Source organism: Cyprinodon tularosa, unplaced genomic scaffold, assembly GCF_016077235.1.
Source record: "Cyprinodon tularosa strain WSP-4 unplaced genomic scaffold, ASM1607723v1 ctg787, whole genome shotgun sequence".
NCBI lineage: Eukaryota > Metazoa > Chordata > Actinopteri > Cyprinodontiformes > Cyprinodontidae > Cyprinodon > Cyprinodon tularosa.
Window position 1 is genome coordinate 195,133 of NW_024039548.1, and position 17,325 is coordinate 212,457.

The 17,325-nt window shown below is 36.7% G+C and overlaps 1 protein-coding gene across 4 annotated transcripts in view; it reads right to left on the reverse strand.

The window, feature by feature from the left end:
* The window catches only part of npnta (nephronectin a), a 71,832-nt gene that overhangs the window by 33,599 nt on the left and 20,908 nt on the right, over positions 1-17,325 (reverse strand). Inside the window, exons 3-5 of one of the 4 annotated variants that reach the window (XM_038271003.1) lie at positions 12,818-12,868; positions 7,376-7,468; positions 358-453 (exon numbers count right to left, since the gene is read on the reverse strand). In XM_038271003.1, coding sequence (XP_038126931.1) covers positions 358-453; positions 7,376-7,468; positions 12,818-12,868 — 240 coding nt within the window. The remainder of the gene's footprint in view (positions 1-357; positions 454-7,375; positions 7,469-12,817; positions 12,869-17,325) is intronic. The other 3 variants (XM_038271004.1, XM_038271005.1, XM_038271006.1) reach the window with 3 other exon arrangements.

The following is a 17,325-nucleotide window of genomic DNA, read 5'->3' on the forward strand; positions in this document are numbered from 1 at the left end:
GGAGGTCCTCTGGTGAAGCCATTAGAGCTAGGACCATGCTGATACAGTGTAGATAGTCCAAAATAAACTCCACTGAACCAAAACGTTGGATAGCCAAAGCTCTTCTATTCTGAAAGTCTGTTTTAAGGGATAAGAGAGCAAAAAGAGGACTGAAATAACTGCGACATGCTCTGTGATCATGCTGGCATTTCAGCTCAATAGCAGCTCTTGGGTGGCGCTTCATCTGTCATGGACAACAGCAAGTAGCAGGAAAACAGCAGAAAGGGACTTTTATGCCCCCTCAGGTGGCTGCACCATGCATGTTGCTGGGAGGCAGCTGAGAAACAGCTGAGAGGAGGTTTAGTCGAAGAATCTCACCCTCCGTCATTACTCCCACTGGCTGATGGTCCACTGGAAGAAAGATGGGAAGGTGGCCGCCCCACGCCGGGGGGGTTAAATAGTCCAGCGTCTCTTCTTTGTGTATAAGAAAAGAGGTTAGAGGGGGAGAGGGAAAACGTGATGGATAAGGGTGTTGTACATTTTATTGACAGAAAGACTTGAAGGACAAAAGAGTAAAACAGATGCAGATCCACCTATGGATTAAAATGCCTCTGACTGCATCATGTTCTGAAATGTAAAAAGGGAATATTATTCTGAAAAGATAGTCACACAAGAAAGTTAAACATAGGAGAAACAGTACGTGTTTTAGTTTCTATTCTCCTCCAGCCTTCTACTCTCATCTGCATTTTTTTGTGGTAAGTGTGCAATACAATCTAAGAGGATAACTGTTTCCTACAAATCCAGAAGATCCATTGTTAGTGTGTGACTGGACTTTCAAAAGGAAACTTGAGTTTCCATGTAAAGAGGGAAATCAGCGGTGGACAACAAAAACACTTGAGGCTCAGGAATGACAGCCCCTCCCATATTGTTGGGCTATCGAACCATCTGTCAGTCAAGCATCGCTTCCTCTGGCAACTAACTACAGCTTTTGTTGGGTGACAGGGAGATGATACAACTCCCTTTGACTCGTTCAAGCAGTTCCCCATTGAGAGAGACGATACCCTATTAGAAGAACTTACTGTAGCAACCTTTAAGTAACACTTTTAGTGTTTAAGTTTCCCCCCCATTTATCACTTTACAACCACAGTTTGTAACCAAATAAGCTTCTCAAGCTTGAATTTTAAATTAGTTATTTTGAATATAGCTTATTATCTACCTCTTGACCAATGACAGCAGGAGAAAGGCTCCAGTCCCTTGAAGCAATCTCAGATAAGCAGGTTTAGAAAAATTAATGGATGGATATTCATTTGAGTGTTTTCAGTTGGATCTAAGTGTCAATTCTGACTTTGTACCACATGACAGAGCTTTGATCTAAGCCAATTAACTGCGGCTTTGGCTGTATGCTAAAGGTATAGTGGAAGATGAGGTTTTTCTAACTCAAACCTATAACCCAGTGAAATACGCAAAAGTTGTGATTTGAAAACACATAACAGTAATACTTAAACATGTTGCTGTACATGTGTCTCTTGCTTTTCTTTATATATTTATTTATTCACTGCATTTAAGTATGGAAAAAAAAAAAATTTAAACAATTTCCTTTACCTTCGATTAATGAGCTATTCTTCCGGCAGAAAGTTTTATGTTTCAGAATTGTCCAAAGATAGTGTCTGTGTACTGTGATTCTACTCACAGGTCTGCACATGAACTGTCAGCACATAAGGGGAAGATGGATGAAGAAAAATATGAGGCTCCCTCAAGTGAAAACTTTCCTCATCTAGTGCTGAAGGTTTTATAATTTAGTCCAGATTCTACAGGAATAATTACTGGACCTAAATGTTACTGAAAACATGATATAATGCAAAGATAATCAGGGGATTAGAACAGTTGATGAGGGATTGCTTCTCCAGGTGCAAATAATTTTCTACTCTGGCCAACAGCATATAAACAGTAAAACACAAGACTTTGAAAGTCTTGAGCAGCACAGTCAGATTTTGCACCTCCTGTCCTGGTATCATCCCTGAAAAAACAAGAAACAGGTCATATCTTGACCTTTCTTCCAACCTAGTCTTGTTTAAATGTTTCTGCAGGGAAGAATGTGCAAAACTTCAAATGGAGAAAGACGTCAAGCAGATGGGATCATGACACCGGAGGTTTAAGGCTGCTACTTCAACCAAGTCTGATAAATTATGTAAATATTTTTAGGGTTCTACATTTTATACAACCTACCATGGCACTGTGTGTATACTAATGAGAAATAATTAAAAACACACCAATCTCAAATGTTACCTTTTAAGCAGAGCTCTATAAAACTTCACTGAATGCTAGTAAGGCCGTTTAGCTATTTGAGGTTTGTAAGACATCTAAAAGTTGTAACAAGGAGTTAAGTTTAAGACTACTGCTTAAGGTCTATCAAAAAGAGCAATGCCAAAATGTTGGCCAATGGAAAAATGTCATTTTTTTTGTATATCCAGTCAATCCTCAGTCAAGACTTATTTTGCCTGAATTATCAGCTAGTGGAAATGCAAAAGTTGTAGCTTATTTCTTCAATATTTCTGTATGTAAGCTCTTTAAACTCTGACTAGTTTTCCAAGACATGTAAATGTTCCTTAAACTTCTCAATAGCACTGTAACTAAGAACCATTTGTAACTATGTGTAACTATAGTTACTATAGTAAATGTCAGCACATGGTTCTACAATAACATAACATAATGAAAAAAATCTCAATTTATTCCTCTTCTTTCATATTGAAATTACAAAAAATACATTGCAAGTCAGGTTTTTTATATCAAAAATAAGATAAATAAATCACCTTGTGGATAATAAATCAACAGCATACATTACATGAACTTTACTTTTCAAACCTAATTACTGAAAAAAAAATCAAAATTTGTGTAACATTTATATTTATTGAAAGGAACCTGTAAAATATAATTATTCCCTGTTTTACTTTGATGCACATGCATAACTATAGCGAATAAAAAAACAAATCTTTAAACAAGTGGGAGACCGCATGCTGTTGTCAAAAGACCTGCAGCTGTAACCAGGGTATGGCTGGGAAGGCAAACAGTAACACAGAAGGATCAGTTCCTAAACCAACAAAGTCCTTAAAATAAACAAAGCTCACAAAAATCCCAATATTAAGCCATTTTACAAAAACAAATATGGAAAACTATTTAAACATATGCACCACAGCCCTACTCTAACATGCCTGAAAAGCTATTAATCATACATCTAGCACGGTGACATGTGAAGTGAAGAACAGGATATCAGGAGACATTACTCCTCCAGCAAAATATTTTAATGGTGTGAAAATAGTAGGTCAGCTTCATCTAATTAAATCCACCTGGACGCAGTAATCATCTTAATAAAATACCGAGATCGATGGAGGATGCCTGCTGTTGAGCTGTTAAACAGATTAATTGACAAGTTTATTGGTGCAGCAGGACACAGACCTATTTCCTCACTGAATTATTTCACTGGAGCAATATTCCTCTGTGCTGGAGGGATGAAAACCATTCTTGGAAAAAAAAAAAAAGCTAGATTTATATTGAGCAGTGGGTATTACTGCTGACACTAGCGTAGCTAATGATTTCAGGGTGAACACAATTTCATTTACGTAAATATCCATTCAAAGAATTTTGATAAAAATCCCATTTAGTCTTTTAATGGTGTAAAACAAATCCCTTAGAACTTGACTGAACAGATTAATATTCAAGGTGTAGGGCTTGTTTTTGTCTCAACAGCAATAAATCCCCATGTGGTTTACTCCTGCCTGACATAAGCAAGGCTCCAGAGGTGTTTGACATGCTTGTTAATCAAAAAGCCTCCAGGTAGAGGCTTCTGTCCGCACTTCCCGCTCAAGACCGCAAGAAAATGTATTAAGCAGAAAACCTTTGTGTAGCTCCAAGTTATGTACACAGATTCTACTTTAGAAGATTTAATTGCCCTACTATTTCTCGACTGGAAACTTTAGTGTTTTATTTCACCAGTTATTCAAACACATGAAATGACCTTTTTAGCTGAACAGCTACAAAATTGATGGATGATCTGGAGGAGGACAGAAGTCTCAAATGGCTTTGTAATTATTGGCTTTCAAGGGGATCATGAAACTAAAATAATGCAACAGCTTAAGATCTGTAAAAAAAATCTTTGCATTTATCCCCATGTCATTATTAATAATATGCTAGCTCTAAAGGAAGGCAAATGGATACGGAGACACTGTGTATCCTCTAGTATGGTGAAGTACAGGTATACTACAGAGGTCGCTAATGTAAGTGTACTCCAAGCTGGTCACATAATTTAATGCCTTGCTACCCATCCTATTGTCTCCAAACAGTTGTTTGAAATTGCAATTTTGTGCAACTTGATTTTACAGTGACAATTACAAATAAATATTTTGCTCCTTACTCATTTCAAATATCCTGTATCTGTGCTCAGGGCCCCCAAATGGTTAGCGTCACCCCAATCATACCTTTTATTTTAAAAATGTCTATGTCACAGTTTCCCATTTGGATGTATTAATTGCAGCATTTGGAGTCTGACCTTTGTGTCCTTGTGTAGTGGAGGACTGTTCTGAGCTCTGCTGTTATCGTTCAACTCTGCTCCAATTTTTAGAGCAGTAGACATCACAGCCATGAACATTTATTACCTCACACATTGGAAATGCCTACAGTCACATGCACGTACAGAGAGTGTGGTTAAGCTACAAAGAATTAAGCAGTAACGGTACTAAAGTACAGTTGTTTACCAGTCCACTGCTCAGGTTCAGGTTCGCTCTGATTATTGTAATGGTGGAGCACGGCATTTTTCATTTTAGTGGCAGGGCTTTTGCTATTAAGCAAACTGATAACAAAACAGCAAAAGATGGTGCACATTGGGTAAATTAGAGTTTATTTAGTCTTTTTTTTTATGTAATGCAGAAGATGATAACAGAAGGAACTGTTTTTCATCCGATCCTAGCAAAGGGTAAGCTGCTTCTGCTTGTGACTTCTGTTTGTTGACAGTCTAGACTTCCCAAAACAGTCATTCCATCTTGAGTTGAAGAATCTTTTTTTGTTTTTTTTATACTTATTTGCTAGCGTTTGGCAATTGTATGTTTTACTCTATTCTTAACATACTTATTTTCTTTAATTGTTATGTTGTCTAAAAATACTTGTTAAATACCCTGGTTTATTTAAGAGTGCTTTATAAATAAATTCACACTGCTTTACCTTTAACTGTATTTGGATCCCATTTGTAGTATACATGCTCTGAATAGTTGGAAACAAGTTATATAAGAACATAGGGTGCAGATCCTTTTTCCTTTTCCCTTTTGTTCTAGATTAGGACAAAGTAGAGTCGTCTGGGACGGCAGACAGGAGCCGCCAATAGCCTCGAAACACAGGATGAGTCATTAGGAACATTCCGGAAAGGATTTTCAACAGGCCCACTGCCTCCTTCTCCCTTGTTTTTAATTACACACTATCCTTTTCCCGTTTCAGGGCATGAATTCCACAGGTAATTTAAAGCTGCTTGGACGCACGTCAACAAGCAACTTACCTTGGAGCCTCAATGGTTTTAAAACATGTCCAAATTGCCAATACCCACCCCGAAACACTAACAAACAGAATCACTTTAGATAACATCTATTGTACTTAGTCAGGCCAAGTATCACACAGCAGTAATTGAGATCCTATCTTCATAGGGTAGGATGCGTTCAACATGGCCCACTCTCATTTTACATTTGTGCTGAATCAGCCCTCTGCTCTTCTTCCTCTGTGATTAAAGCTTCTAACTCCTGTCAGCTAAAGGAAAACCAGTTTAGGCTCCAACTCTGACCATGAGGCACAATGATTATACTGCTGTTTCACTAGGGCTGGGATTGCCCTTCTGTTAAACTGCTTGTGAAATATAACCATGCCATTAGTTTCGTAGAGAAGTATTGATTCTTTTCTCTTTACAGAAACAAACGCTGTTGCATTGAATTTAGATATTACTTAATATACAAAAGATAATTTGTATTGAAAAGTAAAAAGAAATTGATTTAAAAGGGTTTTCATTTTATTTTTTACAAAAAAAGAAAATAGTTTGCCCATTCTGTTTGCTCAAGCCTAATCAGATTAGACTAAGAGGGTATAATCATATATCACAGATATGTTTGATCTGTTTAGACTGATGAGCTAAGGTAGTGTACCATCAGCAATTGTTTTGTTGGAAAAGAAAAGTCTTACGGATTTGAAGATAAACTAAGTTTGACTTAATTATTTGCAAATTATAATCTAACATAAAGTAAGAGCTAAGGGACATATTCTTTATTGATATTTAGAATAATTTTACTTTTTGTGCTTTATCTAAAAAATAAAATTAATTCAACTAAATTCTCTGATATAACTGTTTTTGGAATATATAATTTGTTTACTAATTAGACAACATCTTAATGTAACTGTGTACTCTTTTATCAACTATCTTATTGACTAGGCTTCATGTTTACTTTGTGTTTATCCTGTACATAAAATATAATAAAATATATGTTGATGACTGTGATTGTAATGTGACTAAATTAGAAAGGACTCAAATGTTTAACAAAGTTTGCAAGACGTGCATTTATTTATTTATTTATTGTGTGGAAGATCACCTTTATGGTAGCAGACTCTTCCTGCTGAGGAGACTCAGGTCTTTTGGAGTGCAGGAGGCACTCCTAAAGACCTTCTATGACTGCTGTAGCATCAGCAATCTTCTATGGATTTGTCTGTTGGAGCATTGCATGCCCTATAGACTCAGTGCAGGAGGTGGGAAACAAAAGGACTAACTAAATGAACATCTCTGCTGGATAATATCTCCCATCCCATGCATCAATCTGTTGCAGAACTGAGAGCTCCTTTAGTGACAGACTGCTGCACCCTAAATGCACCAAGGAGCGTTATCACAGATCCTTCCTTCCAGCAGCTGTAGGACTCTATAACCACCACTGTTCCCAACAACCTCAATAAGTTGTTACATTCATGCTGAATTTGCACAGTTTCTACCTCAGTCAGTTAAATAACATGCTGCTGTAGTTTTGCACATCTCTGATATGCACATCTTAAATATCTATTATGGTGAAGATGTCCATAGCTGTATATTGGTTATTTATCCTCCAGGTGCACTGTTGTATATTGTTAAAACACTTTGCATTACAGTATATTATTGTTTATCTTTTAACTCTTCACTATTATGTTATTCTTATAAATTTTTCTAATGTTCAAATTTGCGTGACCATTTTTTTCTACAATCTTTTTGCAGCTGTAAACACCAGAATTTCCACATTGTGGGACAATAAATTAATTTTCTATTCTATTCTAGAAATTGGGATTAACTTTCCCTTTTTAGTGCCTTTATAGAAATAAACCAATATCAATGCAGCATCTGAGAATTCACCTTGATTGCAGGTCTTGCCAGTGAAGCCTGGATGGCACTTGCACTTGTTGGGTCCCACACACTCTCCATGCTTACAGCCAGGCTGGCACACAGCTGTTTAAAGAGGATTGAGAGAAGACAAGGCAGATCAGTGCAGAATCCCAGCAGAAAACTTGTACCAGATCAGGCTGGAGAAGCACATAATCTTGCACATAATCCTTTTTTTACTTCCAGCACTCCATCTGACTTTAAATGATCTGTTACTTTCATAGCTTCTATAGTAACAGAGCACCATGACTCATTCATACAGGAAATGTGCCTGTTTAGTTTCTTCTTGTGTGATGGTGTCATTACTATTTTTACCACTGGAATGTGGAAATCATTTCAAACCAATCCAACGTATGTGACAGCTTTTCTAGCTACTCTTAGGGAAACAAGTAATCACTCCCTTCAGGTAAGGTGAGAAATTTAACCTTTTAAGAACAAATATCACATCCATTTGCTGGTACAAAGTTGATTGATTACCTCATCACTCACATTTACACTGGTACACTGGTAAAAAGCTAAAAAGAAATAATCAAGGATGATATTTCATTATGAGACAGAAGCTGAAACAGTTAAAGTACCCAAATAGAATCTTTTAATTTGTTCTTTGTGTTGACCTACAGTACAGATTTAATATTGTGCATATGGGTAAATAATTCAAGTCTGAACAAAAATTAAGCCTTGACGCTTCAATGATTCAGTGGTTTATCTCAGTGAGCTGGAGGCTTGCCCTGCTTATCTGTCTGCACTCACTGCAGTCACTGCCGAGCACGTCGGATAGAGCCAAGTGGTGCTAATTTTCATTAAGAAGCCCCATTAATTATGTCATAAAAGGCACCCATTAGGCGATTCAATTGTCGCTGTTGTAAAAGAGTCAGTAAATATTATTGTGAGCAAAAGAATAAGAGAAGGGACAGCAGTTTCATTTTTTGAAATTTCTAGTGTATCTAAAAAAGTAAATTTGGTGTATGCAAAGAAATTTGGTGTATGCAAAATGATTTTCTGAGTGTCCTCTTGAATAACACAAGCATTTGTTAAAATCAAGCTGGTACATGTATGTCTATTGTTTTGTTTCTTGTGTTTATCAGGAGGGCCTTCAGTCTTACAGCTCAGAAACCACTTAGACATTTCCATACAGCTAAAGTAGATGCTCAGAATTCAAAGAGTGCAGCATTTAAAATAATCAATGGCTTTTGTTGATGTGTTTTTTATTTTAGGTTGAACAACCACACAAATTACAGGTGTTGTTCTTTTTTTTTTTATCACTGTTTAGTTCCACCCTTCCCTTTTTTTTTTTTTTTTTAAACAGACCATTAAAAAAAACTGAATTTCAGCTGTCTCTAAAGGAAAGAAAGTAGCTGTAACACATTAGTCTGTACTGGCAGAACTAACAACATCAGCCACTGTTTGCCTTTCTTAACTGCTTAAGATTCAGTCCAATAAGTAAATTGGTCTGATTTTAATGGCTTATTAATTCAGACATTTATATTAATGAATTAAATTATCATCAAATATCTATCATTAGTTATATCTGAATTATTTAGGCATTAATATGTAGCCAATGCGAGTCATTTTATAGACCTAATGCTAGATTATTTTCTATGATTAAACTTTTTATCACTACATATAGTTGGTATTAAATGTTCTGTGGTAGATGGTTCCTTTATGCACTTAAACATGTCCATTTTAAAACAGCAACCAAAAGCTGACAGATGACAGCAGAGCACAGTTCATAAAATAGCTATGATAAAATACCTAATTGAAGTCAGCAGCCGGAAGGGTTGCTTTCTCTAACCTTTTTTTTTTTTTTATATTTGGTGGAGTTTTGCCTTTATTTAGCCATGTTTGGACTAGTATTATTTTTGAACTTTGCTTTGATATATGCTTAAGGCTTAATCCCTTCTGCCAACATGTAATTTTCGAATTTCTTCTTCTTATGTTCAAAATGGTATTGGCAACTTTGGTAGTGAGGGTTCATCTAATTACCATATATATAGTAAATAGAAGATAGTGAATGAAAATATCCTTGTGTACCATCATCTGTTATTGATACAGTCATTTGTGATATATTAAATGAACAGACAAATAATTTAATTATCAAATGATATCAATAACATTTCTTTTAGCCCTTTCTACTAAAATATTTTTAATTAAATTTAGTCTATTTATATCACAATAATTCACAACATGCCATCTCATGCCCCTTGAGGTGACATGTTGTGATTTGGCACTACATACAGTTAGAATTCATTGTCATTTGCCATTTTAAACTCTTCTCAAAGATTTTCACAATACATTTCTATGCATTACTTTTCGGTACTGAATATGTTACTCGAACCCCCACACTCAAGCAATTACTTACATTATTTGTACTGACAAAGAAGCATTAATTTTTCAAAAGGCGCAGAGGGATGAGAAGAGTCCTTAAACTGGAATAGACAACATCTTTAGACTCATTCAACTTTATTGAGCTATGCAATCACATATAAGGATGGCTTTCTTAACCCGGTTTGAGAACTCAGTGAAACGAGCATGGATGTTCACACCCGGCACTAAGAGCTACAAATTAAAAAAAGGGTAATTGACAGGAGGAAATGAGAGGTTTTATGCAGGAAGCATTAGTTTATCAGACCCTAGCTTGGTTCAAACATAAAAGCAAAGAGGCGAGGTTTTAGTTACACTACTACCCTTTGATGTACTTTAGGTGAATTTTCACTTAATAGATGATGGAAGGATTTGATTAAACATCGACAGGGTTTAACTTAGAGGGCATTTTATAACCTCTGGTCTGTAAGAGAGCTCAGGGAAATGTCCAGTGCTCATTAACCAAAGCAAATGACAAGGAGGACTAAAAATGGCAATGCCAGCTGGAAGAACAAACATAGCAGGTAGGATCCAAGTTTCATGTACACCATTATGACAGTTGGACTGATAACACACATTCACTGCATCAGTCTTTTATTGGAACAAACAAGAAAATGAGAATAACTGTCAAAGTCAAGGATTTTTCTGGTAATGAATATGTAGAAAATATGTCAAGAGCTTGAGTCGTGTGTTGTTTTAATCATTTAATGAGGCATAATCTCATCAGTCATCAGCATATCATACGAATAGTTGCAGTTGATATCAAAAGTCATATATTTAATTCACATAACCTTGTGAATTTTCCTTTTTTGTATTGAAACATTTTTAAAACAAGGTGGATCTTATACCTTTGGGATGACCCTGAGCTCAAAATAATATTTTTTGCAATATTCTTCATCAAATCGTATACAAAAAAACCAAGGTACCGCAAGAACGTATGCCATATTTCCAACATATTCCTGTGTTACGCACATTATGAGCAAAGGAACATAAGACCAACAGCAAAGGATGGTGGACGCATTATGTTATTGTGCAGGTTTTCTATAGCTGAAGCTGCTGCCTTAGTTCAGATTAAAAGAACTTGACCATATTTAAATACCAGTAAGTGTTGGAATAAAAACATTCAGGCTTTGGCTAGACAGCTAAAGATTATGAGGGACTTTTTTTTTTTGCATGACATCTACTTAAAGAAAACATCTTAATAAAAAAAATGTCTTTGCCAAAGGATAAGCACCCAGAGAGCCCTAATCAGACGCAGACATCTGTTGGGGGATCTGCCTTGTCAAAGAAGAGTGAGTGAATATTTCCGAGTCATGGTGCGCCATGCTGGCAGAGTCCCAGCAGGATACATGCTAGAAATCTATCAGAAAAAAAAACAAACCTCTTGAGCGAATAAAACATTTTGATAAAAATTGCTGTAAGAAGATTTAAATGTCCTTTAACAAAGCTTTAGCTTTGAACATTTATGAAGTAGCATCATTTTGTTTTTTTTTATGTTTTTCGATTTCCACTTACAAAAAATTGTTTTTTTTCTAGTCATGCAGGTTTTATGGTATTTTAAACGTGGAAAATGTTCTGAAAACCATTACCTTGGTTTTATCCTTTTCAACAAAGCATGGAAATTTAACAGTGGTGCTCATACTTTTATTGACCACGATAATTATTAATATTTAAGAGAAATGTGAAATTTAAAGTTAACAAAATTACAACATTTGAGACACAGCAAACAGGAATATTTTCGCTTAATAAATCATAAAGTATTGATGACAAAAAAAATTTTTTTATAATTTTTTTATAACCCATGTTAAATGTAATTATTTGAAGGGGACCCTTATAAAACATTTTTATTTTAAAAAAGCTGCCATTAAGAGGTCTCTAGTGCTGCTTAGTTACTGAGAGAGAATACAGGAGTGATGTGGGAACAGACCTGGGACAGGTTTTATTTTTTATGGACAGCTATTGAAGTTTTCCTTACATACAGCTACAGTATGCCTTTATGTTTTGGTTTGCAGATTTTTGCTTTAACCCTCATAGGGATGGTGTTGGCTTATTTGAGATTCCTAAAGCTCCTGAGCTGCTTTCAAAGTGGTTGAAGCAGGTCAGATGAGATCAGGAGAAGTTAAAAAACTCCATGGTGTCTATCTGTACTCAAAACATTTGGAGAATTACATTTTTTAAATTAATTTTGTTCCCTAATTGAAAGAGTTGCTTGCTTACTTAGTAAATCTGTAACGCATGATGCTGCCAACACCCGTAGGGTGTCATCCTCCAGCTCAGGATCTGGCAGGGTCCGCTCTGGATAGTTATCTTTAAGGTATGATGTTTCCTTTTTCCTCAGCATCACTTCCTGAGCTTAAACTAGCTGGTGGTTCAACCACACAAGCCAATTCCAGATGAGATGTTCTGGAACAATCATTACCGTTTCCATTTATCTCCATTATAGAACATTGAGCTAGCTTTAAAAGTGTTCACCCTCTGAAGTCAGCACACAGAAATAGGGTTTTGCTAGCTATTAATTAGAGTGCTGAAGTGGAGCAAATAAATGTAGGATATTTGTGTTGAAAATAAGCCTGTTTGATTCATAATAACTCAGAACCACCTGGTAAGTCTTTCTGCATGATTTTAAAGCACTTGCGTGAAATTAATTAGATGAAATCAACAATCATTCTCTTAATTCTGATTTCTGTCATACACAGATCTAGTATGATGTCTCTTCAATAAACTCAGTATGAATTAAATAACTATATCATGGTTTATGCTGTTGGAATCAGATTAATATCCAATCAGGCTGACCAGACAAGCAATTATACATGAATAAGCCCCTTAAGAACAGTCATTATTTATTACATAGAGGTTTTAAACTAAATGTGGCTTGCAAAGTTAAATTATTTGCATAATGTTGGTTGCTGCCAAAAGGAATGAGGTGTTACTTGGTGCTGCAAGGAGGGGGATGGTATGCTATAAATAAATGAATGAGTTCATGATTCAGAGGATGTGCCCCCAGCATTGCATGTCTAGTTAGGTTATTGCAAAAAAAACATGTGTGAAGCTAACCTTGGGGCCGGCACCTTATCCCGACTACTCTGTGAGTTAAGGCGAAGAAAGCTGCAAAACAAGTAGCCATACACAGAAAAAATGAGGGGCATTGTTTAGTATGGGGGAGAACATAACAAACAAGCAAAAACAAGCTTAAAAAAAGCAAATTCTGGACAATTTATGCACAAGCAAACATACCTGGGGAAAAACACACATGCACAGTTTGGAGTTCTGGAGTCACACATATATCATGTTTTTTCACAATGGGTCATTAGGACACCAACAATTACAAGAATAAATGGAGTAATCACAGAGAGAGAGATAGATAGATAGATAGATAGATAGATAGATAGATAGATAGATAGATAGATAGATAGATAGATAGATAGATAGATAGATAGATAGATAGATAGATAGATAGATAGATAGATAGATAGATAGATAGATAGATAGATAGATAGATAGATAGATAGATAGATAGATAGATAGATAGATAGATAGATAGATAGATAGATAGACTATAATGCCAAAAGTATTTGCTCACCCATCCAAATTATTGGAATCAGGTGTTCCAATCACTTCCATGGCCACAGGTGTATAAATTCAAGCACCTAGGCATGCAGACTGTTTTTACAAACATTTGTGAAAGAATGGGTCGCTCTCAGGAGCTCAGTGAATTCCAGCGTGGAACTGTGATAGGATGCCACCTGTGCAACAAATCCAGTCGTGAAATTTCCTCGCTCCTAAATATTACACAGTCAACTGTCAGCTGTATTATAAGAAAATGGAAGTGTTTGGGAACGACAGCAACTCAGCCACGAAGAGGTAGGCCACGTAAACTGACGGAGCGGGGTCAGCGGATGCTGACGCGCATAGTGCGAAGAGGTCGCCAACTTTCTGCAGAGTCAATCACTACAGACCTCCAAACTTCATGTGGCCTTCAGATTAGCTCAAGAACAGTGCGCAGAGAGCTTCATGGAATGGGTTTCCATGGTCGAGCAGCTGCATCCAAGCCATACATCACCAAGTGCAATGCAAAGCGTCGGATGCGGTGGTGTAAAGCACGCCGCCACTGGACTCTAGAGCAGTGGAGACGCGTTCTCTGGAGTGACGAATCGCGCTTCTCCATCTGGCAATCTGATGGACGGGTCTGGGTTTGGCGGTTGCCAGGAGAACGGTACTTGTCTGACTGCATTGTGCCAAGTGTAAAGTTTGGTGGAGGGGGGATTATGGTGTGAGGTTGTTTTTCAGGAGCTGGGCTTGGCCCCTTAGTTCCAGTGAAAGGAACTCTGAATGCTTCAGCATACCAAGACATTTTGGACAATTCCATGCTCCCAACTTTGTGGGAACAGTTTGGAGCTGGCCCCTTCCTCTTCCAACATGACTGTGCACCAGTGCACAAAGCAAGGTCCATAAAGACATGGATGACAGAGTCTGGTGTGGATGAACTTGACTGGCCTGCACAGAGTCCTGACCTCAACCCGATAGAACACCTTTGGGATGAATTAGAGCGGAGACTGAGAGCCAGGCCTTCTCGTCCAACATCAGTGTGTGACCTCACAAATGCGCTTTTGGAAGAATGGTCAAAAATTCCCATAAACACACTCCTAAACCTTGTGGACAGCCTTCCCAGAAGAGTTGAAGCTGTTCTAGCTGCAAAGGGTGGACCGACGTCATATTGAACCCTATGGATTAGGAACGGGATGTCACTTAAGCTCATATGTGAGTCAAGGCAGGTGAGCAAATACTTTTGGCAATATAGTGTAGATAGATAGATAGATAGATAGATAGATAGATAGATAGATAGATAGATAGATAGATAGATAGATAGATAGATAGATAGATAGATAGATAGATAGATAGATAGATAGATAGATAGATAGATAGATAGATAGATAGATAGATAGATAGATAGATAGATAGATAGATAGATAGATAGATAGATAGATAGATAGATAGGCTTAAGAAAACTTTGCATCTGTGGGTTTATTAGTGGTTCAGAGAATTTCTAAAACAAGGACAGACAGATGTGTCAGTTATCAAACCTCTTTTTTGGAACAAACTACCAGTTTTCGACAGTGAGGTAGACACTCTGTCTACTTTTAAGAAAACTGTCAGTTTTTATAAGCTTATAGTTAGAGTGATTCAGGTTATCATGAGCTAACTCTATAGCAATGCTATTATAGGTTTTAACTGCTGGAGGACATACAAATCACTTTTGCATTATTTGTTTGTTCAACCCCTAATGTTGTGGCCTGTCTGCTTTTTATCACCACAGTGGCTTAATCATTTGTGGTAGTCTGTTTAGCTGTGATACAATTCTGGAGGTATATGGGCCTGTTTTTTCATGCTTAGTCCTATTACGGTACTCTCCTGGATGTAGCTATAGGTTCAATTTTTACTATTACTAACTGTATGTGCGCTCTTTCTTTTTGAAATGATAAATGGCTCAGAGCTCATCTGTATAGCAGTCTTTCCTAGACAGAGCTACCTTTGGAACTGGTTACCATTATAGTTTCTAACAAAGAAGGTATTTATAGATCAGTACCTCTATGGTCCTTTTTGTTCACCTGCATCTATCCTCTTGAAACTTAGTTGACTTTGGCAGAAGGCCGCTCCATCTGAGCCTGGATCTGCTGGAGGTTTCTTTCTGTTGAGAAGGTTCTTTTTTTCCTCCACAATCCCTGCATGTATACTCGGTGTGAGGGATTGCTGCAGAGTGAATGACAATGCAAACAAATGTCTACTCTTGCCTTATGCTCATCCAGGAGGAGCAAATCCTGCAAAGTTAATGACTTGATGCAATCAAGTAGGTTTCAAATTTATGAAGAAAGCAGATGTACAGTAGCACTTATTAAAGTTGAATACTATACAAGTGAAATATTTAAGTTCAAACATAATGCTCCATTCAACTGGTAACAAATACATGATTATGATATATTTTCCCTCTAATTTAGTCAGTAACAGTGATGCTTTGAAGTACATGCTAAGCTCCCTTTCACTGTATACTTATCCTCCACTGATAGGCATCTCTTTTTAAAAGGGACTTTTATAGCCCAGTAATAATGATACTAAGGAGCAAAGAGAAAGAAACTACTCAGAAAAATCATGATCAAAGAATTAAATCGTGGTTTCAGTTCTCCTCTCACTGCTCGTTGGCTCACATTACCAATTCAAAAGTATTGCTTTAATCCGGACCACAACATCCAGAGAAACAAAGCCTGCCCTCAATCAAACTAAGTCCTGGTCTCCAGGGATTTTCAAAGTCCACCCGAACCTCTGGGGAAATTATAACATCTGCTGTATTTAATATGGAGAATGTGTTCATTCAGTTCTTTCACACAGCAAAGGAAGTTAATGTATTTTTTTATCTTTCTGGTGGGCAGGGAAAATTCAAATGAAAAAGTGAAGGTGTAATTAACTCTGACATCAGAAATTTGACAAATAATATAGATATCCTGGCATAGGTACAACAACCAGCTACAATTTATTCTGGATGTCATTCATATTCTCCTTTGGTTTTTATTTCTTTCAATATATTTTGATAAAAGCATCATAAACATTTTACCGCTGAATTCTTACAATGCTAGAATCAACACATTATTTTACAACAAAATGTAAATATTGCAGGTGCAGGGACAAGGGGGGGCACTGTTATTTATTATCATTGAATGCAGAAATAGTATTTCTATGTGTCTCAGCAATTAGCATAGATGGTCACGTAGGTGCATAAGGAACATACAGAGTGGGAAGATCACTGCGTTTTCCACAAAGCTCCATTATTTCAAAGACTAACTCTAGGCACTGATTTGTCTTTTCCCCGATGATGTAAATATATTGTATTTATCCATAAATACAGGCCATGTAGGGAAAACGGAAAAGGTTTCTTGTTTCTATGAGATGCATAACTGTGATAAAATATGTGTATATTAGGTTGTTAATATGTTTAAAAATTAAGTCCTTCCTTATGCTTCAATTGGGTGGTTTTTTCAGTCGTATTATGATTCTTATATTTGACAAGACTGCAATGGAAACACTTTTTTTCCCCGCATCACACTAGCCAAAGGACCTGCAGCTGGACAGTGCTGCTTTGTAAAACGTTGAAGATGATGACTGGAAGTAGTGGAGGGATGATGTCACCCACTAGAGCCGTGGCTGAAATATGTATACATCTCATGTGTTTACATCTAAGTTATCATCTAAACAAAGTATTCATGTGCAAATTTAATAGTATTTGTTATTTAATGGAAACACTACAACACTATTTCACATTCTCAAATTTAGCAGAATATCAATACAGTTTTGAACACATTTGTAATGTAAATGCAGCTTAGCTCTCTTTGTTGCTTTAACTGGAATCAGTTCTTAATCAGTTTTTAAAATGAAGAGCAGTGATTGTTTTCTTTTGCTGTGTTTGAACATTTTGGAGAATTGTGAAAGTTTATAAGTTGTTCTTTTCTGACGTGGGTCCCTCTCCAAGTTCAAAGCTGTTACAGGTGGCTAAGTCCTCAGTCAGCTGTCCAATT